Source organism: Heliconius melpomene, chromosome 19 (genome assembly GCF_056956725.1).
Source record: "Heliconius melpomene rosina isolate 202511_hmr_F chromosome 19, ASM5695672v1, whole genome shotgun sequence".
Taxonomy (NCBI): Eukaryota; Metazoa; Arthropoda; class Insecta; order Lepidoptera; family Nymphalidae; genus Heliconius; species Heliconius melpomene.
The window spans coordinates 2,506,914-2,531,419 of NC_140407.1; the positions used below are offsets into that span (position 1 = coordinate 2,506,914).

At 32.8% G+C, this 24,506-nt stretch overlaps 2 protein-coding genes across 2 annotated transcripts; one reads left to right on the forward strand and one right to left on the reverse strand.

Moving 5' to 3' along the window:
- The first annotated feature begins 1,983 nt into the window (after positions 1-1,983).
- On the forward strand, positions 1,984-14,123 carry LOC146528322 (cytochrome P450 4C1-like). Its single transcript, XM_085202543.1, has 11 exons — positions 1,984-2,161; positions 2,398-2,543; positions 5,913-6,002; positions 7,624-7,734; positions 9,768-9,953; positions 10,531-10,727; positions 11,104-11,170; positions 11,327-11,519; positions 12,812-12,963; positions 13,228-13,407; positions 13,813-14,123. Coding segments are annotated over exons 1-11 (1,479 nt in total). The 5' UTR covers positions 1,984-2,159; the 3' UTR covers positions 13,968-14,123.
- A 363-nt stretch (positions 14,124-14,486) lies between these two features.
- LOC146528323 (cytochrome P450 4C1-like) lies at positions 14,487-22,551 on the reverse strand. The gene is made up of 10 exons (XM_085202542.1): positions 22,269-22,551; positions 20,467-20,556; positions 19,844-19,954; positions 19,085-19,267; positions 18,546-18,736; positions 18,207-18,270; positions 17,341-17,545; positions 16,140-16,285; positions 15,573-15,752; positions 14,487-15,143 (listed from the first exon to the last, which is right to left on the reverse strand). Exons 1-10 carry the CDS (start codon positions 22,426-22,428, stop codon positions 14,992-14,994), a joined length of 1,482 nt encoding a protein of 493 aa, XP_085058668.1. The 5' UTR covers positions 22,429-22,551; the 3' UTR covers positions 14,487-14,991.
- Between the last annotated feature and the right edge of the window lie 1,955 nt (positions 22,552-24,506).

The window sequence follows — 24,506 nt, forward strand, 5'->3', positions numbered from 1 at the left end:
ATAGTAGTGCTGGGCTCTGATGGTACAAAACACCGGATTGTAACTACAGCTGAAATGGATATGATTCCTAACTCTGTCTCTGCACCTTCAGTAATCTCCTCCGTATGCACTGTATCCACTGAGGCAAGGGATATCAAAGCTACTAAAATTGTGAACCCAAGAACCAAAAGAATTATAAAGAAATAAGGAGCTTCATGTTTATTGTATATCCTTCATTATTTAGTCCTGCATTATGTATTATGTATAATGTTCATTATTTAACATGGCTCTCTAGTGAGCTTGTTGTATCTTCTTTATTATAATTTCCAAGTAGTTTTGTATTGTCACTTTATTACAGGTTATTGTAGGTAGACAACTTGTTTAATCAAAGTACGTTTTTTTTTTATTTAGTGTGTACTTTGTGAATTGTCACTTTGTATTTTTATTTATTTTTTTTTACTTTATGTTGTTTTGTATTTTAGTTCAGTATAGACTGAGATCCCAAAGTTGAATTCTGCATATACCAGTTTTCTTAATTAAACCTACATTCATGAATAATACATGATTAGTAGAACAGATTACACCTGGGTTGCCTGGAAAAATCCTGCCGCAATCAAATTTAATTACATTTTTTCGTAACTCGTTTTTGAAGAAAATTGCACTCATACGTTTTTTATATGAATCGCACATCATTTAAAAGATAATCGCATAAGGAATTGGAAAATTAAGGGTTGCCAGCTCTCAGTCTGCCGCAAGTCTAGGGTTGCCTGGTTTAAACATGTCACTAAATGTTAATAATTTGCACTCATGTGTTTTTTTAATGAATTATACAGGGTGGAATTGTCAGCACCACTTTAAATGGAACCACAATTTTAACTACTCTATAAAAGCCTAATATAATTCGGAAAAAAAATAATTCCCAAAAATGAAAAAGTTATTTTTTCAAACAAAATAAATAATAAAATTATCGTTTTAAAATAAAACGCCATTTGTAAAGTATAACATAGGCACGCACACACTTACCTGTCAAAGCGGCAACGTCGCATACGTATGTGTGCGTGACACGAAATACAGGTATGGATAAAAATCGTGAAATGAAAAAAAATTCCTACGTCTAAACTGTTGAGTTACCTTGATTAACTTTTTAAATTCTGGGTTGGAAATATTTTACCCTATATGCAGTTTCAGTAAAAGAAGCGCTGCCTCTTCCACCCTGTATATCAAATTAAAGCTTATTTTTTTCTGAACACTATAAAACAGGGTTGCCTGGAAAATTCCTGCCGCAAACAGGGGTTGTCAGCGTTTGAAATATTTTATTCCGGTTCCGTTTGACTATGAGAATAGACGATGAAATGCGCGGTCTGCCTTATGTTTTAAAGTAAAATATTATATAATAGAAGGTCAATCTTAAAATCAATGTTTATTCTAATTGTTCACCTGTTAAATGATGATTTTAATCATATTAAGTACACGCAGAAGAAATCATCCTTATTTTTCAAGCAAAATAATGAATCTATAATATTGAGTCTTTGCAAAATCTATTTTCTTATTTAATTAGATAATTTAGTTCTTTCAAAATGGTAATTTAAATAAATATTAGTATTTAGAGAATTTTCACTAACTGTATGTATCTGATGTATTTAATTATCGGTCAAAATTTTTAGTCAATTAAATCATCAAAAATATTTATCCGTCATATTTTTTGATTATAGATGTAGAAGAAATAAGATTACCCATTAGATATCAATTTAAAAATCAGCTGGCCCTGTATCCCGTATATAGAAGAGTAAGCAGAGGGAATCTAATGCACACTCATGTCTCCTTTTTCCACTGAAAAAGAGGACATGAGTGAGAGTTCTGGATTCATTGCGATTGGATTTTAAGTTGAAAGTTCATCAGAAATAAAAGTTACGGCTTAAATAATATTTTCCATATTTATGTTTTGATCTGATCCAATTAGTACTTTTAAATTAATGGCGAATAATTTTATATTAATAAAAAACACCCATAATTAATTATAAATATATAGCTGTAGTTAGCAAAACATATAAAAGAAGTGCGAATACTAGATAAAATTCATTTATAATTTTATAGTGTCGTGGACCGTGCCTGTGGCTTGTTTTATATAATTGTATGTGGTAAATGTAAAATTGCAACTATCTTCGAACTTAATTTGAAATATGTAAGTTAATTTTTCGAAAAAATTTAAGGTTTTGAATAGGTTGAATTTTTTTTCAACTTAACGTAGTATCCTTCGTTTAATAGGGTAGGCAAAAAAAACTTTGTGTTAAGACACTCCGCTCTCCACTTTCCGTCGATTTCTGTAAAAATAATTTTATCGTAAAGTTTCAAATTGCATGCATGTTAAGTTGCGGAACCTACCGATCACCTGTATAATGTTACCTATATGTTTTACAGGTTGAATATATTGCTCGTAATTTTATCCTGTGTGGCATTTGTATATCACTTGATATCAAGAAAGCAAAATAAAGATGAACCGCCGATCAGTCCCGGATGTTTGCCTTTTATTGGACACGCCTATACGCTTTTAGGGGACAGTGTCAGTAAGTACATTTATATATATTATATTTTCAGGCATATTTAAGGCAAATGTTATTGGGGACCTTCATTATTGTTGGTAAAATTCTATTACGCATGTTCGAAATCTTATCACATTGAAATTATACACAGTAGCATAGAAGTAAAGTTAATGTAGCCTCAAGGTTGTGACATTGACATGTTGAAAATATGTCTTAAGATTGCTTAAGACGTATTTTTTATGATTAATTCCCAAAATGAGAAAATAAGAGCCAATACCTAGAGTATTTTGAAGGTGAGAGACCTTCAAAATACTATAGGTAGAATAGTCTCAGGTGCCATTTAGTGTTTCCATTGTCCATAGATGCATCACTTACTGAGCTGCTTAAACGTTTTTGGCAGTAAGCGAGTTCAATGAAATATAAATTATTTATATGGTGGAAGAACCCATTATTTTCGTATAACTTATATTAGCAGTTGTTTGAGACAAATATTTCTATCATAATGAATGTTCAGTTTCGGAATAGTTTCCGGTAATTAAAAACATTCGTAGATTTAGTAATCTACTTACTTACGCAAGTAGTCAATTAAATTATAATTTGTTTATTTTTTTCTATACTTTCATAATATAATATGAGACTTGAGCGCGTGGTTGCTTATGTCTTACGTCTTATAAATGATGTGAGGAAGAAATAAATACGATAAGAGAACAGGTCGGTCAGTTATCGATTGAAGAATTGAATTGTGTTTAATTTAAGTTAGCAATGTTAAGCCAACTGGAATCTTATCCAGACGTGTATTATTCGCAAAAATTATAAATAGCATAGTCGCCATTAATTATTAACAAATTATTATTAACTTTTGTTTCGGATCGTGCTCCAACATTTCCTCCTCGCCAGTTCACGACCCCTACTGTTTTCAGCGAGGGAGATGGCTCCTTTCCATGGTATACCCCAATTGCAACCAAGTACAGTCGTGACACCTACCATGGAGAATCTGAGGTCTGCCACAAAAGCGCCTAGACACTTGATATTACGATGAATCGCAAGTGCCAAAATCATATACATGGGTATATGTTTATTTATACGGTTCTTATAAAAGATGATAGACCTACATGTCGGAAGTATGTTCAGTAGAGATGGATGAGGAAAGGCGTGTTGCTGCCGGTAACAGGGTTAACGATGATGATGATTGATGAGACGGCGAATCGTCAGCACAGCTGCGCGTTTGGCCGTACACAATGCAGTGTTGGTACCGACGTTGTTACATGGCAACGAAACGTGGATATTACAGAAGAAGAATGAAAGAAAGGTGAATGTCGTGGAGATTCGATCGCTTCGGAGGATATTCGGAGTCAGCTCAGCATTCGGAAGAAATTCACTAATTCAAAGACGGAATGTTTAATATACTTATATAATATGTAAATTAAGCTCAATAAAAATGATATCCGTTTTTGATTGAGCTAAATTGCAAAAGACATTTGCAATAAATAAATTAATCTGTAAAGCATAAGTAAAAACTAGTCAGTACAACAATTTATTTTTGACTTTGAAGGACCTTCACCTTCATAATTCATTACCTAACTACCTAATTCATAAATGATGCATTTTTGGAGATTGGTTTTAAATTTTTTGCTTGTATCTATAAATAATAAAAAAAAACAATCAGCTTCGCCCTGTATTCCGCACAGTAAGGTAGGCAGTAGGAACCTACTGGTAAGACACATCATTCACCACTTTCCGCCGAATTCTGGAAGACGAGATTGCATGTTGAGTGGCAGATTTAAACGCTGCTCTTTGCCTGGACACCAAAACGAATAAATGAAAATATGAATGTATATAAATATTTCATTTCCTCGAGTGGGGATATATGTATAGTTATATGTACGAGGTGTGTTCAAAAAGTAAGGTGACTTTGTATTTTTAAGAAAAAATATTTATTTATTTATCAATATTTATGTTGTCCCCTTCAAAGTAATCCCCCTCAGATACAATACACTTATGCCAACGGTTTTTCCAATCGTCAAAGCACTTCTCATAAGCACTTTTCGGTATAGCCTTGAGCTCTTCCAGCGATGCAGTCTTTATCTCTTCAATCGTTGCAAATCTCCGTCCTTTCATAGGTCTCTTTAGTTTTGGGAACAAGAAAAAGTCACATGGGGCCAAATCCGGTGAATATGGTGGCTGAGGCATGATTGTGGTGTTGTTTTTGGCCAAAAAATCTCTCACCAGCAAAGATGAGTGAGCAGGGGCATTATCGTGATGCAAAAGCCATGAATTGTTTTTCCACAATTCCGGACGTTTTCTTCGTATTGCTTCTCGCAAACGGCGCATAACTTCAAGATAATACTGTTTATTGACCGTACGTCCATATGGTAAGAACTCCTGATGCACCACGCCGTGGTAATCGAAGAAAACAGTGAGCAAAACTTTGACATTTGATCGAACTTGGCGTGCTTTTTTCGGTCTTGGCTCATCTGGGCTCTTCCATTGGGACGATTGGACTTTGGTTTCGATATCATAACCATATACCCATGATTCGTCACCAGTTATGACCCTTTTAAGTAAATCTGGGTCGTCGTTGACGTCATTCAACAGTTCTTGAGCGATGCTCATGCGACGGTTCTTTTGGTCAAAATTTAGCAATTTCGGAACAAACTTCGCTGACACACGTCTCATGCCCAAAACGTTAGAAAAAAATTCATGGCACGAGCCAAGCGATATACCAACATCCTCAGCAACTTCTCTGATAGTGATTCGACGATTTTCCAGAACAATTTTCTTCACTGCTTGAACGTTTTCATCAGTTGTTGACGTGCTTGGGCGTCCAGAGCGAGGCTCGTCATTGGCATATTCCCGGCCATCTTGGAAGAGTTTGTACCACTTGTAAACATTTTTTTTACTCAGAACAGTTTCACCGTATGCCACTGTCAATATTTTAAGTGTTTCGGAGCACTTTATTTTATTTTTTACACAAAATTTGATGCAAATCCTTTGATCCATATTTTTCGATAGCAAGAAATCGCCGAGCACGCAAAACACTTATAACCTTTACGCCTCTCCCAACCAAACAAAAAATGCTATACACTTGAAACTTGGTACAGATGTTCGGGAAGAGTGTACCAACATAACAAAATAAAAAAATCGATAATCGAAAGTACGTTGCCCGCCAAATTTGAAAAGTCACCTTACTTTTTGAACACACCTCGTATAGTTTTATACTAATGTATAAAATTAACATTCGTCAATGTAACAGTAATAAAAGCTTCGTACTATCGAACCGCTAAAAAAAATATTCGTCCGAACGCACCACAAAAGTCGCGTCTGTACCTAGTAAAGACACTGACGTCATTTTATATACATCGTAAGAACCTTAATTTTTCTTTCTTCTTTCAGATGTATGGGAGACCATAAAAAAGTATTCAATTGAAACGATAGAAGACGGTGGTGTAGCCACGGCGTGGCTTGGGCCAATTAAAATTTATCGTACGTAGAAATATAATATTTTTATTATTTGAACATTTTATAAGCACGCAGCTTCACGCTGTATCCCGCATGTGCCTAGCAGGGTAGGCAGAGGGAACTTAATGTTATGATACACTGTGTCCGCCGGACTTTCGTGACATTTCGCGGAACTTTGCACCGCTACTAAATAGATATATACCTACATGTGATATCATATTAAATTATATGTTTTATATAATCCTATATCTTATAAAACAAAGTCGCTTTTCGTGTCTGTCTGAAATTTCTAACTCTTCTTCTTCTAAACCACCCAACGGATTTTGATGCGGTTTTCACCATTAAGTCGAGTATTTCTCAGGGAAGATTTATATATAGTTTATTATTTATACATTCTTATGTAAATTAACATAAATACCATAAATGTGTATAAGGTCCTACCCGTTGAGACACTTTCGCGCATGCGCTGCTTTAGTGGTAAGTACTACATGAAAATAATGTACTGTAGTATTTCTCCTCTTAATAAGATCTACAAAAAAGTCCGCGACAGCATATTCGTATCTTTTAAGAATAACGTGTAGTGATCATATTTCTGTCTAAAAATTGTAATTTCAATATATTTTTCACTGTGAGGATTATTTTTCCATAATAGTATTAATCCTTATCCTTTAAAATACTTTATTAATTTTCTACGTTAAACGAAGATAAAACTTGCTTTTTACACTATTTCGAAATTGCGAATAGTTTTAGAGAAAAACGCATTTAATTGTTGACACATCCCGCCGTTGACACAACAGCTGTATGTTACTCAAGTTTCACTTATCCCTTACTCTCAGCATATAAATAAGTATATTAGTTACGTTGGTCATTTAATGTAGATCAAAACTGTCTTTTACTGTTTTTCATTTTAATAAGTACTTTAGAAGTTGTTACAATATCAAAAAAAATTCGGCTCGCCACTAGACATGCGTGCCGCGACGTTTTACTTATACAAGCGCGTCCGCCGCACCCGCCTGCCTTACACACATTGGTGGTTTAGTGGTAGAATACTCGCCAGCCACGCGGGCAGCCCGGGTTCGATTCCCGGCCGATGCATTCTATTTCATATTCCTCACAGGCCGCCACATCGTGCTTGCTTTTTATCAGGGACAGAATACCCTCTTCAGCATTAACCACAAGCTCGAAAAAAAAAACCCGCCTGCCTTTATAGCAACGAAGATTTAGATGCGTTTGCACGTATTGGATTTGAATGTTTTATTTCAGCGCGATATATTTGGTTTCATATTTTTTGTAGTAGTTATTAGTAGGTAGGTTTTTGTTTATAATTTCTTCCGTTTAAAAATAGTCATTTAACTATCTAAAAATAGTCATTTAAATTTATTTTAATAACTACTTGAAAAGATTAGTAGCACAGATTTAAAATTACGGTACCTACTAAAAAATCCTTGCTGTGTTAAACAATTGGAAAATCCTTATTGAAACTGCGAAAATACGGGTTGCATTAGGGTTTAATTAATTTTCACATTATCTTAAGTGCTTTGCTAACATACATTATATGAATAATCCAGTAGTAAAAGCGGGCGAAGCCGCAAGGGGGTCGCTAGTTTCTAATATTTGCTTCTTAGATTTTTAATTTTTATTTCAGTTGTGAGCGATCCAGAGGATTATGCAACGATAGCCAACACATGTTTGAAAAAAAATATATTCTATGATTTTATTATGCCTTGGCTTGGGCAAGGGCTACTCACAGAACCTGGTAAGTCTTTCGATACTGGCAATACCTACAGTATTTAAATGTTTCGAGCCCATCGTTTCAGGACACAAGCGTGGGTTCAACCCCATTCGGTTGAATTATTTATTTATTAATATCTTCATTTCTTCTCTCTGGTATCAAGGTAAAAGCGTAGCGTTGAATTCCACCACTCAACAGGCGATGCCTCGAAAAATTCGGTGAAAACTGGGGCACTCAGTTTCTTAACACTGGATTCCCTCTGCCTACCTTTCTATAATCGGGATACAGCGTGAGTTGAAAAAAATACTATAAATGGAGATAACGCGGTAAAGTGTAGTTTCTGTGCGCAGAAAGGTTGATTATTTACATTTGTTTTCATTCAGACCACGTGTTATAAAAGAACCTAATTTATATTTTTTTTAAATTAATTAACTTGTTAAAGAGGCTTACATTTCAAAGAGATTAAGAAATTTTGTCGCTTGATTTAATCCTAAATAAATAAATACAAAAGATTAATTGCTTGCTTTAATTTTTAACAATTGTGTAAAATCCGGTATTTTTCCTGATTTAATGAAATATAGCAAAGTAGTGCCGCTTTACAAAAGTGGAAATAGATCTGAGCCTGGAAATCGGAGCAGACCGATCTCTGTTTTACCATCCTTAAGTAAAATATTTGAAAAAATAATGTTTAATCAGCTCACAATTTTCTTAAATATTAATAATTGTTTCCATAGTGAGCAATATGACGAAGTGAATAGCGCATTATCGCATATTCTTCGTTGGTTTGATGTTAATAATCTAATGTTAAATGCTAAAAAAACTAAATGTATTGAGTTTACTTTACAAAATATTAAAAAATATAATCTTAGTCTACTAATTAAAGGAGACGCTCTAAATTTGTAGGAATCAGCTATTTTCCTAGGTGTAACTATAGATTCCAAACTCCAGTGGAATGCTCACCTGGAAGTACTTGCGGATAAACTCAGCTCTGCCGCGTTCGCAATTAAAAAAGTAAGACAAATGACGGACGTTGACACTGCCCGACTAGTCTACTATAGCTATTTCCATAGTATTTTATCTTATGGAATGCTGCTATGGGGCAGTGCTTCAGACATAAGTTCAATATTTATCCTCCAAAAAAGAGCCGTGAGATATATTTATAAACTAAGAGCGCGAGATTCTCTGCGAGATGTTTTCAAAGATGCAGGTATTATTACAGTTGCTTCCCAATTTGTTTATTATAACATTTTCTTTGTCCGACAAAATATACATTGTCATAGCAAAAATAGTGACAGTCATACGATAGAAACGAGAAATAAAGATAAGCTTGTTACACCAAATTTTCGCCTCCAAAAAGTGAATAAATCCTTTATGGGTCTGAGTATAGGTGAATATAATAAAATTCCGCAGTGTACTCTTAGTTTGCCACTACAAAAATTTAAAATATCTGTAAAAAAATTCTTACAAGTAAAGCGTATTACACTGTTCAAGAATATTTAGAGGATAAGCATGTATGGAGTTAATTTCTATTTAATGTAATGCAGGATAGCTGCCAGCTGATGTAATAGATTGTACCATTGATTTTGAAAAGAGCAACTGTTGAGTTTCTTGCCGGCTCTTCTCAGCAGAACTGCCTTCCGAACCGGTGGTAGCTTTTTGTTCATATGTTCATTCGACGATTCAAAAGTGCTTATAATAATTGCCTATTTGAATAAAGAATATTTTGAATTTTTAATTTAACGTAAAACCTTCATCAGCTACAAATAAACAATTAAAGGTGGTAAACAAATTTGTTTGGTGATTTTAATCTGGAATAGAGTTAACTGGGTAACAATCCTTAACGTTAAAGCTTATTTTCTCAATATCTATTAAATATATCTTTTACCCCCGTAACGCTCTTACTGTAAGGGTTACAGGCAAAAAAATGGTGTGCTAATTCAGATAAAACTCAATAAAATCATATTAGAAATAATTAATTTGCCAGCCAGTGCAGCTTTGTCATGTTTATCGGGATAGATCCTTTATTATGTAACTTATAATAAATTTTATTTATTTAGTTGAAAAATGGAATATTCACCGTCGACTAATAAACCCGGCATTCAATCAAACAGTGCTCGATGGTTTTATTGGGATCTTCAACAGCCAAAGTCGTCGTTCTGTCAAAAATCTAGAAGACAACGTTGGAAAGGGTCCATTTGATTTTTTTCCTTATATACATCGTAATGCCTTGGAAACAATATGCTGTAAGCATATATTTATATTCTAATATATTCTTAATATCTAAATGGTTGAAATCATTCTGCAATTAAATATTTGCGTTTCTTGCACAAGCAGATAAAATTAATTTAAAAGTCAATTGCGTTTTAGGTAGTTGACACCAAAAATCCGTAGAAAAAAAAGTTGTTTTGAAATAAAATTTTCTTTATGATTACTAACTTGTTTTAAATGATTTTAATTACTATAAATATTGATATTACTGGCAATCTATAACTCAGACATTCTATAGAATACTTTGGCAATGTACCTATAGGCCTCTGTACTATACGTTGGGCGTCTAGACTACAGTCCAATATATGAAATATTATCGTACATTATATAGCATACCTATTCTATATGCTATCGCGAATGCTGTGAATGCGAATAGAATACCAAGACAATGTATGAAATAAATAATATTTCATGCATTACCTATACGTTTTATTATATTACTCTATACATTGCCTAATAATTACATAGAATACCGAGGTATTGCACAGATTGTCGCTAACATAGACATGAATAATACCTTAGCTACTTAAAATTTTGTATGTTTTAATACAGTGGCTGCATTGGGAATAGACTTGAGTGATGAAACAAAGCAGAATAACGAATATATGCTCGCTGTAGACAAAATATTAAGCATATTCGTAGACAGAATCCAAAAATTCTGGCTCTACCCCGACTTTATATTCAATTTGACATCAAAAAAGAAAAAACAAGATAAATATGTGGAAATTCTACATCACTTATCAAACACGGTAAGTAATTCTGTAATACTAAATATGTATATCATAAATTGGATAAACTATTATATTGCCAGGTGTACATACGACATTCAACACGGAATCTCGAATTTCTTAAATTTCATTTTTGTTGTAAGTTTTTTTTAGTTGTATCCCGTATATGAGCCTATCCCGCAGGCAGAGATCACCTAGTGTTAAGGCATTCTGTTTTTCAATTTTTGAGACACTCGTGTAACTTCTAGGAAATGAAAATAATTCATTTTCCCAAGTGGGAATACAATCTACAACTGGTGTATTTTCAGCCAGACCCTGTGCCACGACGGCTTCAATCAAGATTTTTTTTAACTTATGTTTTTCTGAAATGTAGCAGTTATGACATTTTTCATTACAGGTTCTCAAGAAACGAAAAGAAGACTACTTTAACAATAAAAATGCATTGAGTGATAAAGAAACAGAAGGTATGCTAAAGAACCTTTAGAACAAATTTGATTCTTTCAAAAAAAAACGGACCATAGCATTCATTACCACCACAAGAACCGAGAAAACATTCGGTACTAAAAATAATACAATTTACATTTAATTAATAAGTACTTTATTTTACGTATTATTTCTAGGCCCCAAATTCAAACCATTTATGGACCTTTTATTGGAGTTATCTATAGAGAAAAAATTATTCAATGACACCGAGATCAGAGATCATGTGGATACTATAATTGCAGCTGGTTACGAAACAACCGCCGATGCTCTTGTGTATACCATTTTGTTAATTGCATCTTTTCCAGACGTACAGGAAAAGATTGTTGAAGAGTAAGTCACAGTTGTAAACTGCATAGCTTGTAGAATGAAAATTGATGATAATAATAATTAGGTGTTGGACCTGTGTCCCCACGCAAATGCTCCAAAGGACCGGATTGTTTTGAATACGGGAATTATGAAAGGAAAGAGAAAGATAATAATAATAAAGCCGCAGGGCAGCTTGTGGCAAGCTGTTGGGGAGTGGCGACCCCACGGACCTGAGACCTCCGGAGGGGAATTGTAATTTATCCCCCGCCTCTGGCTTGCATTTATTGGCCGGCAGAGTGGAGTTATAAGAGTTATATGCTCGAAAGGGTGGAAGTGCTCAATCTGCGTAACAGCGGGGAAACACGCACACGAGTTCCTCGTGATGGTGAAACCGGTGCACACCTCTCTACACCCTTAGCCGACCACGCCGATGTTGCGCCGAAGGCACTACGCCGCTTTGTGGGGGCCCATTTAGTGGGAGGCGAGTCACCGTCCGCCAACCATTCAATTTGAGACTATTGTAAAGGCGGACGTCCGTTAGTCTCATTCAATAGCCCAGTAGCTAGTCCATCTAAATTCCATTCCATAGTCCTAGTTTAGATTTCCACCTTTTTCATAGTTCCTACGCTTTAACCGGCGACCATCTCTGGGCAATTACCTGTGGTTACCCAGAGATGGATCCCGGCTGATGCGTCACAGTAAAACATTTGAATATTCTCTAAGGGGCCTCTACGTGTTGGACCTGTGTCTCCACGCAAGCCTTCCAAAGGACCGGGTTCTTTTGAACCCGTGAATCTTTAAAGAGAAACCTTAGTTAGTTATTAATAATAATAATATTTTGTTAAATATTTTCATATACTATACATTTTATAATGTCCTTCTTTAGTATCGTCGATGCTATGTTCAGGAAGGTCAACCGAAGTCTCCCCCTGCATCTCTTAGCACTTACACTCTTGCTTCAATCTTGTTTACCCTTTCAAATCATCTCAAATTTCCCGATCCACCAGAGCGAGTTCTTCTTCATTTCTACCGTGGTATCCGAACCGAGTCTTCTGATTTTGTAATCTATCCTCTAAAATTGAGCTTTTTAGCTCCATCCTGATTTACGACTTACTTATAACCTACGAAGAGATCGCATCTTCATACCCATCAATGCAGGATATTTGTATGAAGAGGTTGATGACAGTGACGAGGTGAAAGAAGTATGCAAAAATCGTAGCATATTGCTTCGTTCTCTCTGATTGCTAGTCAAAACATAATAAAGCATGAATCTAAGTAAAATATAGTTTCATTTTTTTTTTTAAATTTATTTCTAGATTAATCGATGTTTTTGGGAATGACGATAGAGATGTCACGAAACAAGATTTATCCAAATTGATATATTTAGAAGCTGTCATAAAAGAATCCCTGCGCTACTTTACAATTGCGCCAGTGACAGCCAGAGTTCTAGAAAGAGATGTAAAGTTGCGTAAGTCAGATACATATTACATGTAAATATCTATAAAACATAAATAAAAATATGAGTGTGGTGAAAAATGGTATATATAGCTATATTCTATATATTATTTATTTATTGACAAATTTGTAAAAAAAACTTGCGCGGCGCATGAAACTCAATTGGATTCTTTTTAAATCAATTATTTACAGATTCACACTTATTTGTTAGTGCCAATGATATCTCTGAAATAGGCAAAGCGTGTTAAAACCATAAATTTAATGTCTCTTAACACAGGAAACTGCATGTTATACAAAGGCCACTCTTGTATATTATTTGGACATGGAATACACCGCCATCCAATATGGGGACCCGATGCCGATGAATTTATTCCCGAAAGATGGCTAGATCCAGCTAGGTTACCTAAAATACCGTCAGCTTACGTTGCTTTTAGTTTTGGAAGAAGAGTGTGCATAGGTAAGACATTTAGGTTAAGGTGTAATGTTGCAAACTGGCACGGATGTTTGTTTGTGTGTTGTGTTTATTTACTACCCCCGATTTATACCCTTGTCCTATGAGCATGAAAAGAAATGCAAGGAAATCTATCGAGGCCTGCCGTTTATATGTAGTTCATTTAGTGACAGCCCCGGACGGACGGAGAAAAATGTAAATCTATACCTAAGTAGATATTTCGTAGAAAAAAAATATTATAAGCTTATACTTGCAGTTTCTTTCATACGAAATGAGTGCATATGCCTATAAATTTAAGTTCATCAACTTTTATAAGCTATACTACACATTGACGTACATTTATAAAATTGTTATAGGTTTTTATTTATAGACTACAATTTGAATTTTAAAATTTATAAACTGTCTTTTCAGGTAGAACATACGCATATATGTCTATGAAAATAGTATTATCACATTTTATCAGGAACTACAAACTCACTGGAGATTACACAAAACTTGTCAATAAGTTCGACATAACACTGAAGCCCGCATCTGGATACCACATTGCTATTGAAAGAAGGAAATAATATTGTTTTGATTCACTTTTATTACGTCGACGTCTAATTATGTAATAATATTTAGGACGCAATCAAAACTCATATAAAATACCTACGTCTTGATTTATTCTGTTTTTTTTTCTAGGTGAAATGTGCTTTTAATTTTTTAAATTATTGTTTTTTTTTAATAATTGTCGAATTTTCATAATAAAACAACCTTCTTTAAAAACAAGCTTTTATTATGTATTAATAAAATTAACTAATAAGAAATATAATACTTAATAAAATTAGATAATAAAAGCTTGTTACATTTTGATAGCGAGAGGAAAAGAAGTTAATTATGTATACCATCAATATGTCTGACTAAAGCACCGTTAAACCTGTTCCCGGCAGCAATACGCCTACGCCGCAATACGCCGCATCCATCACTTATCTATCTCTAATGAACATTCTTCCCAAATATACTACTTGGAGAACGAAGCTACAAATAGTTATGTAACAGCTATAAATATATAAAAAAAAATTTTTGGTCTAATAAAACAAAATAAATTCTATTTCTTGATATGTATATTCAACTGACACCATTTGCCATACATTTAAAACATTTTACAACATAAATACCTTTAAAGTTATTTCTTAACAACGAAACATAATCTATATCTATATATATAAAAGGACTTGTCCTCACTGACTGAGGTAAGACGACATCCGTAACCGTTGATGATAGAAACGTGACATTTGGACAGATGTTTACATCCACTAAGAAGGGTATATTTTTAAGAATATCATTATAACAAAGTCAAACTTTAAAGGCTTTTAAGGCTTTTTTTATGTATATTCTTCTTAAGCTATGTTATTTGCTTCTTTTTTTTAATGCTGTTTTTATATGTTGTTAGCATCTCTGTGAGGATATTTATTCAAATTTCCGCTGCTGAAAGATAATTTCTTAGAACTATCATTGCGTCAAAAGGAACAGTTACAACATTTTTAACATTTTTCGTGTGTGTGTGTTTTATAATATTAAATAAGTATTATATATTATATTATAATTTTATTATCTGAGTTCTAATTTTAACGCGTGTCCCGAACACGGTTTCAATAAAATCATAAATTCAAATTGTACTCTTCTAACATCAGCTGTGATTTTAAACTTCTTGAGGATTTGTGCGAGGAAAGTTTTCATCATGATCAGACCGTACGCTTTACCTGAAATTATTAAAATATGAAATTAGTACATGTGCAGAATGCGATTATTGTAGATACGTTGATGGGTTGACTGATTCATTGAATATATTCGTATAATTGACCAATTGGATGGTTGAATGACTGAGTGAACGAACGGACCGATGGATATATGGAAGGATGGATATATTACATATTCTGTTGATATATTATAGTTTAACAACAAGTGATTAAATTTTAACTAATTGGAGTTGGCAGAATGAGTGGCAGAATCGAACACCGTGATTTTTCTCTTCAGAACCGGACTTGTCTTTTCAAATGATTCATTTCTTCGTGTGAGATTCACAGAAATGACAACCATTGCAAGACAGATATTGTTCTTCTGCGCCATGATGACGTCAAATAATGCATGTAAATTCTTATAACAGTTAAATAATAAAGATTAATGATTACCTATACAGTTCCTTCTACCAGGTGAAAAACTAGCGTAAGCTGCTGGATGAGTTGGTACATCGGTATTCAACCACCGTTCCGGTACAAATTCGTTGGCATCCTCACCCCAGTACAACTTGTTACGGTTGAGCGCCCATAAATGTACCATTACTTCACAACCGCGTGGTATTACATGGTTCTCTTAAAAAAAACAGTATTCTTAGCCTCACACCGTATCCCGAAAATAGCAGTCTGTTATATAGCAGGGTGGGCAGAGGAAATTTAGTGTAAAGACATTGCAGTCCCCAACGACCGATTTTTACTATGGCGTTGCTTGAATTGATGAATGGTGGAGCTAAAAGCCACGCTTTGTCTTTTTACTAGTACGAGAAATTATAATTATGCAATGAATTAATTCCAATTGAGAAGCACTGCCATCGAAAAAAAATATTATATTTTAATTATTTATTTATTTTTAATTTTTTTAAAGAGAAGTCAAATATTTTATCGTTACTTTATCGTTTTTTACTTTATGCAACCAGGCGTGAGAGCAGCGATTTGAATACAAATATATCAATAAATATTAACCTAATTGTATGTCCTCTGTTGCCGATCTTCCAATAACTGTTCCTACTGGATACAAGCGTATGGTTTCTTTCATAACAGCATCCAAATACGGGAGTCTTCGCAAATCATCTGTAGTTATATCTTGATCAGTAATAACATTTTTTAACCTAAAAAAAATATGGAGTTAATATTAGGTAATAGTTTGAGGTCAGCCATGGCGTAGGTGTACAAGCAAGCGAGCGACTGCAAACTAGACAGCTTGTGGGTTCGATTCCCACTGCAGGAAATTAAATATTTAATGTTTTGATTTCTTCGCCCTGGTGCCTTCGCCTTCGTGTCTATACTTTAGACAATATTTCATACCACATGTACCTAAATGCTTTTCATCATCCTCATCAGCCTGTCATCGTCCACTGCTGGACATTGACCTCTCCAATGACACGCTACTGAGCTCGATCTTCAGTTTTCATGCGTTTACAAGATTTTAAAAATATAATTATCTATTATAACTATTTACATAGTTTTTATAATAAGATAATGACTGTATAATGGAACACCGTGGCAAAGTGCAAAGTCTTACGTCATAATTCTAGTTTATATACAAATTGTTTCTTTTTATAATTTAAGTACAATTCATAATGGTCGTGGCGCAGCGGAACAAGCGTGCGAGTGTGAACGCAACAGGATGTGGGTTTGATTCCTACTGAAGGATATGAAATATTTATTTAATATTTTCATTTTAACTGAAAAATAAAGAATAAAAAAATTAAAAGATAAAATTAAAAGTTTATAACTTAGTTTTAAATTATTTTTTTTATTTTGCTAATGCAAAAAATTACAAAATACAATTATTATTGTTGACAGCACGTATTTTACTTTCGTTTACTATAAAAAAATATTTAGAAATTAGAAAGTTTATAATATGTATGCTGGGCGTTTGAGTCATTTACATCATATCCTGGACACGGACATTACCTACTTAATTCAAGCTGCTAAACAGAATACAAATAAAGTGTGATGTCATAACGCGATGCTGAGTGGCGAAACTCAACGCCGCGCTTCGACACCATGGCGAAGAAATGAAAATATAAATGTAAATAAATATTTAATTTCCTCAAGTGAGGATCGAATCCACAACCGTCGCGTACTGTAACACACACATCGTTTTCATGTTTTTTTTATATTTTATTAGTTATGCTTAATATATAAATAAATAACTTACTCTTCGTAAATTTTGTCTTGAATTTCAGGGTAGGTGCCAATACATAACAGTGTAAATAAAATGTTAAGAGCCGCAGTGTCGAATCCCGCGAACATGACGTTGTCGATCAAATGTTTCAACTGAGCATCTGTTATAGATTGGTAATTCTCACTGACTGTACTTTCGATCATAATGTCTAAACAAGACTTAAATGTTGCATCTGAAACTAAATTAAATGGCAATATAATAATTTTGAACAAAATAAATCTAATGTGAATCTAAAGTTTAAGTTAAACTAATATGAAAAAAATATAGTTGAATTGATAACCTCCTCCTTTAACAGAAGTCGGTTGAAAAAGAGAATTAACAGATTATAAATGTCTACAAAATATGTTCCATTACAGTCCGAGAGAGAGAGAAAGTGAAATACAAGAATAAATATATTTATGCATTATATGTATTATACTCTATTTTTATATATTTCTAGTATATATATTTATATATATATATATAGTTTTTACGTCATGTATGCAAGTACTGTCATAATTATTTTTCCCACGCACTATGCCCGCACCCCTCTATCTATTCCTACAATTCGGTTGCCTGGAAGAGATCACTTTTAGTGATAAGGCCGCCTTTTTCACATATTATTATTTTATAAGCTATTGTTAATTTTAAGTTATGCTATGTATTAAGGTGTGAAATAAAGAGTTTTATTATTATTATTATTATTAAATATAGTCAATACATCGCCACGCTAGCCAGAGCGGGGAATTGAAATAATTCAATGACCCGGGTAGGAATTGAATCTACAGTCATTATGTTTAAAATCATAATTGATAATTTTTCTCATACTACATACATAATTATTATGCTTTCTAATTTACCATTGTTATCTATATTCTTGTTCTTTATCTTCTTTAAGTATTCAGCCTTTTTTAGTTTTATCATCTGTAAAAATTAAATAGACATCAATTAGTGGTAATCAGCATAAAAAAACTACTTTTGCAAAAATAAAGTAATGTAAAGGCCAAGGTAATGAATTCATGAGTCATCAATATAAAAACAGTACAAAAAAAAATTTTATAAATTTTATCTTTAGTTCTAAATTTAAGGAGTAGAAGAAAAGTTTAATCTTTCAAAGGGTAGTATAATTTCTTGTACATATATTTAATTAAAGTTACAAAAAAAAAATTATAGCGTTAGAAGAATAAACAAATCTTTACTTCCTCGGACATAGATGAAATGATCCTCATGGCTTCATCTTGTTCTTTTTTCAGAGCACTCCAGTTAAATATAGTATCTGACAGCAACCACGGTTGTCTAAATCTATCCGTCATGATACCAAACACTCTGTCTGCTGATTTTGCGTATTTCTCTATGGCTTCTTCATCAACTTTTATTCCTAATGTTGTTTCTGTAATTATGAAATGAAAAATAATTTGAATCTATTCGCTTGTAGGATTTGGTGATTTTTTTTTGCGTGAAATCAAGAATATCAGGCACAACGTTTCATTGAAAAATATTTTTTCTGCAAACGTAGGTTGCAGCGGTTGGCGAAAAAAGCCACCGAGCTGGGTGCGATTCCTCCTAGAGTTGTATATAAGAGATACTTAACAGAATCGAAAACGAAAATATTTCGAATATAGGCATTTCTTTTTAGTAGCATTTGATAAAGAAATGTAAATGCAACCTCTTAACTGCACCACTGCTAAAATAATTTCAAATAGATTTTTTAAAATAAAAGAAATCAAAAATAACTTACGACACACTGTATTCGAAGTATTTTTGATCAATATTGAGAATATATCAGTATAGTTGTCTGTCACTGTTGTTAATTCTTCAGCAACACGCTTTCCTTGCCGACTGAAGATGCCCATGTAGCTGTCCACGACGTTCTGTTTGAACGTCAGGTCGAGTATTCGTCGATTTTTTTTCCATGTTGGTACTAGATAAGAGTGAATGAATTGAGAAAAACAGTAGGTTTTTGTAGTTTAATTAATTTATAGGATGTATTTTTATGAAATGTAAATATATCGACAAAACATTCTGAACTCGCGGCAGTTTATAATAGCGGGTGAGTTAGCGGAAACCAACACCGTGATTTATAATAACTACTAGTAGTTACAGAGCTCTCTTCAGTGGCTTGTATCGTAAGAGATACAAGGTAGCAAGAGAAGACAACGCGCCTTCAACAAAACTTTTTTAGCTTCATATTTTATTCCGCATTGAACAGGGTATGTAGAGGGAAACTAGTTTTTAGACACTCTGTTCCCCATTTTCATTCATTGCATTACGTGAAGTAGCGGAACTTAACGCCGTGCTTTGCTTCAAACCATCGAAGAAATGTAAATATAAAATATTTCATTTTCACAAGTGGAAATCGAACCCACACTACAACCTGTCGCGTATAGTCACACGCTTGTGGCCCTACGCCACGACCAAAGACTGAAGAAAATTTGTTTGTGTAATTTGGAAAGAAATACATAGTTATTAGTTTTTCATATCTGTATTATTATCTTACCACTAGCCGCAACCAATTCGCTGCCAACATAAGGCTTTATCAATGCATAAACAAACGATTTCTCTAAACAGCGAGTTAGAACTGTAGAGGCATCTTCAGCAGACGAGACCACTAAAAGAGAATAAAGATATGTAGGTACGTTCGTTCGTCATATATTTTTTATATGTAATTGTAGTAAAAAAATGGCTAAAAACGTCATGGTTCAGTACAAGAATTTCCAGTTCTTTTAAACAAAAAATCGTATGTCATATTTTGGAGGTGAGTGAGATTTGAACTCAAAAGGTCAAAACATTCTGTTGAGATATTATACCAACATATTTTAATAAGCGTTAGTATGCATATATTTAACTAAAATTTTTGTTCATAAATGATTATTTTTTCAATTTCGCTCTTTTTCCCGGTATTTTTCCTAGTGTAAAAACACTCTTTACTCCACTTTCCGCATAATTTTCGAGATATTGCAAGTTGAATGACAGCGATTTGTCCCCCAGAGGACATGAAAAAAAATCATTTTCGGCAGTAGAATCGAACCCATAACCGTCGCGCATACAGTTAGACGCTGTTTCACCGTGCTGCACTGTCCACAATGATTAAAGTTTATATGTTAACAATATATGATTTACCATATATTGCAACTGGCCCGAACATAAATTTCATAACACCGCCATTTTGGTTTGTCTCTTCACCCATGAGGATTATTTGCCTGAGTAACTCTAGAAATAAAATTAAAATATGTACAAATTAATATTATTTGAAAATGTACAATCTGTTTATTAAAAAAATATATTTTTAATGTATTTAAAGTGGAAAGAAAAGTATTTATTTAGAAATTGCTCGTTCTCATCAAGTTACGTCGAAATTCTTATACGCTTGTTATAATGTTGTTAGCATCTCTGTGGGAGATTTTTACAAATTTCTACTAGCTACCGGAAGACAATTATAATCATAGAATTATCACGTATCTATTATGAATTGTTATTGGGGGCTTTCAATAATGTAATAGAGCCCAAAACAATGACTTTTTTTGTTTGTTTTTAGGTTTGTCTGTGCGTTTTTTCGATTTAAATACAGTTTTTACTTAGTATTTTGGTAAACGTCCATTAACAGTGTTGTTTTATTTAAATCAGTTCATAAATAAAACAGTTACATGAATATAAAGTATTTTGTAAATTGCTCTAAAATTACTGTTTTGGCTAAACTTTTAGTTTTAAATTTATAAATATTGTCTCTAAAATTACAATGTAAATAAATCACGAAAGTAATTCAGATGATGAAATAAATAATTGTGTAATTTATGTGGGCGAAGCCACGAACGGATCGCTATTTATTGACAAAATTGTAACCAATTCATTTTATCATTGATAAAATTGTGACCGATTAAAAGTTAAGTAAATCTATTACTTATCTTCTTATCACAGAATTATCAATGTAGTTTATAATTGTCTAATAGATAAATGTAGTTTATAATTATTTTTTTGTAAATGGCGCTAATGTATTAACTTAATAACAAAATCAATACAGATTAAAAAGTAAATACATATATCTATAATGGAGGACATAATTATGTTTTTTTTTTCAATTTTATGCGTTTATGTATCCTGGCATTTGTTTAGCAGAGTATACAGAGATAATCTATAGTCAAGATATTCTGTTCTCCACTCTCTTCTCAAATTCGGAACATCACGTTGTGGCATTTAAAGTGCCGAAATGAAAATAGTTATGTTTGCGAACTGTCTGAAAGACACGGGTTCAAATTCCGGTGCGTTCAAATTTTTTTATGTTTTATAAGTAGGTATAAAAGGATTTTTCTCTCCTAGGTCTGGAGCAAAACTTTAAAACGTTTTAAACAAATAATTCGTTTATAAGTAATAGAAGTGTATGAACACAATACGTTAGTATTAAATATGAATAAAGTTTGATTGTATTCTTCCTTAATAGACTACATTGTCTAGTATGGATACAGATATCTATATCTGTATAGAAAAAGAACGAAGAGTGATTACTAATTAGGTTATCAATTATGTGAGAAGTAACTTCAGTCAAACATAAATGTAAAAACAAAACTTTAATATATTATTTGGAAATATAATAAAATTTTATGGAAAGGAAGTCTACTAAAATATTCAATTATATTGATCGCTCAAGCAGCAATGTTGAATTTTAAACACCACTTTCTCTATCCAAAAAAATATGTTATTTTTTATATTTATAATATTTGTCTTTCTCTTTTGTAATATTAAAATATATTTATTCATAAAATATACAATTGAAAATAATATTTACAAAAATAAACAAGTTTGTTTATACTATAAACTAACATCCAGATTCTTATTTTTAATAATTTACTATTACCGTATCAGCATTATATTTAAAATCACGTCATTGCTTCTAAAATAACAAAAACAAATAAATATATATAACGTACCTTTAAAATCCAGATTAAAAATTCCAAGTTTGAATATTGAGAGTGCATTTGTTATTGTCGGCACTTTAGGATTCATACGAACTTTCACATAGCGATACGCAAATATAGAAAATAGAGAAACCAACAAAATAAACAATATTAATAACAAAATAATAAACATTTTTAAATATTAACTTCAATGACGTATAGCGTAATTAGGCAACCGCAATTAAACAACGATGGAATTCAACTTCAACGCGAGCATATTAATCCACTCGCAAGTAGGTACTAGCACGCGAGAGACGAGTCAGAGACATACGTCAGCAATACCAAGTCGAATGTCGAGGCCATATTATTAAAACGTAATCTTAACTTATACTTATTTAGTCTGTGGTCATATTGAGAAACTGACAGTCTTAACTGACAACTGACAGCTAAGTTGGCCCAGTTTTTTATTTTTTTTATGAATTTTATATTAAACTTATTAAAGAGTCCAATCGTGGCGCAGGGACACAAGTGTTTGACTGTCGACGCGGCTGGTTGTAGGTTTGATCTCCACTCGAAGAAATAAAATATCTATTTCAATTTATATTTTTATTATATTTTTATTTTGGTGTAGAGGCAAAGCTGAGCTTTGAGTTCCACCACTTAACAGACAGTACCTCTAGAATCCGGCGGAAAATCGAAAACGGAATGTCTTGCGCTAGGTTCCTTCTGCCTGCCTACCCTGCTATGTGCGGGATTCGGCGTGAAACTGATTTTTCTTTTTTAATTTACTAAGTAAAATATAATGTAACTGTCTCTAATAAAAAGTAAATAGAGCTAAGTATTTCCAGAATAAAAAACAACTGTTTTACAAATACAAAATGAGCTTGAATTGCCTTTTAAGGTATGTTAAGGCCGTTTTGCCTACATGTTCTCGTAATAAGTACTTATCAATTTTATACATAGGTACGAAAATTTGAATTGTATATGTAAAATTATATATGATCATTCATATATCAATTGTATATTTTCTGGATGAGGCTTTGACTTTAGTTTCGAAAAGATCTTTTTGTGTAAAGTTTTTGTTTATTTTTCAGGCTTATTTTTATGGTTGCCAGACTATTGAGGCACGGACAATCAACCAACGTGTTTGCACTTTTGACACTAGGATCCCTCTACCCACACTGCCCTTTTCCAAATCCACAGTTTCAATATCGCTGTCAGTCAGCTTCGTTCAAAAATAGTAGTTTTTATTGTAGTTTCGATGTTAAATAGTAATCAGGCGTCGCTCTGCTCATGCACATAATGTCTCGATATCATCATCATATTTAAAAAATTTGCTCACTATAATAAGAATTGAATTCAATTATATAACATTGTAAAATTTATTTTGTTATATTGTATTATGTTGTAGATATTTCAAGAAAATTGCTTGTTGAGTGGAGGAACCCAACACCGTATTTTAATACCCAATTTTCTTGAAACTACGTGTACGTGTAATGGTGTATATTTACACTTATTACACTGAAAATAATAATTAGAGAACAACATTTTAATATAATAATAATATTAAGATATTTTTTTTCGAATTCTTAATTCAGTGACATTGAAATCTACAGAATATTTCTGAACCAGTAAATGAAAGGTAACTAACACCTAGGTAACACTTTAATATTATAAGTATCGAATAAAAGAATGTGTATTTTTGTATTTTTTTCTTAATAATTTTGTTTATCGCCGCAACGCATATTATGAAGGATATTAAATCAAGATTCGGTTGTGAATTATTTCCTACAACAAATAAAATTTTAATAGTCTTTTACAATTCATTAAAAAAAAAGAAGTAAATAAGTAAATGTTGAAGTATAGTTTTTATAATTATAATCGAATTGTGTAAGGTAAATGCGGGTAATAAGGCCTACCTAAGCAAGAAATGTAATAAAATTAAAATGATGGAGCAAAAGTAGTTTCTGGTTGTTTCTCATCTCGAATAATAAGTTAACATTTGCATTAAACACTTTATTCCATGAATAATAATATTCTGCATGTCAGTATATAAATGATGACTATATCTATAGTGTTCACGATTGGAATTGAAACGTTAATATTATAATATGTCGAAATAATCTACAATAAAACAATTTTTGTATAGAAATTTGATCGGCAAAAACCTTTTTTACTATTTTTTATTGATACGTTCCCTAGTTGGATGCAAACTATACTTTTTGGATCATCTGCAACTGCATAAGTTTCTTGATCAGTACCTCAGTTCGT

What these genes read in the sequence shown, in the direction of transcription:
- LOC146528323 (XM_085202542.1), bottom strand. Translation starts at nt 22,428, where the DNA reads ATGTTTATTATTTTGTTATTAATATTGTTTATTTTGTTGGTTTCTCTA. An exon ending in TTTCATCTATGTCCGAGGAA is followed by an intron (nt 18,271 to 18,545) that starts GTAAAGATTTGT and finishes TAATTTTTACAG; the next exon opens with ATGATAAAACTAAAAAAGGC. An exon ending in AACAGAGGACATACAATTAG is followed by an intron (nt 15,753 to 16,139) that starts GTTAATATTTAT and finishes GTTTTTTTTAAG; the next exon opens with AGAACCATGTAATACCACGC.
- LOC146528322 (XM_085202543.1), top strand. An exon ending in TGCCTTGGAAACAATATGCT is followed by an intron (nt 9,954 to 10,530) that starts GTAAGCATATAT and finishes GTTTTAATACAG; the next exon opens with TGGCTGCATTGGGAATAGAC. An exon ending in GAGTGATAAAGAAACAGAAG is followed by an intron (nt 11,171 to 11,326) that starts GTATGCTAAAGA and finishes TATTATTTCTAG; the next exon opens with GCCCCAAATTCAAACCATTT.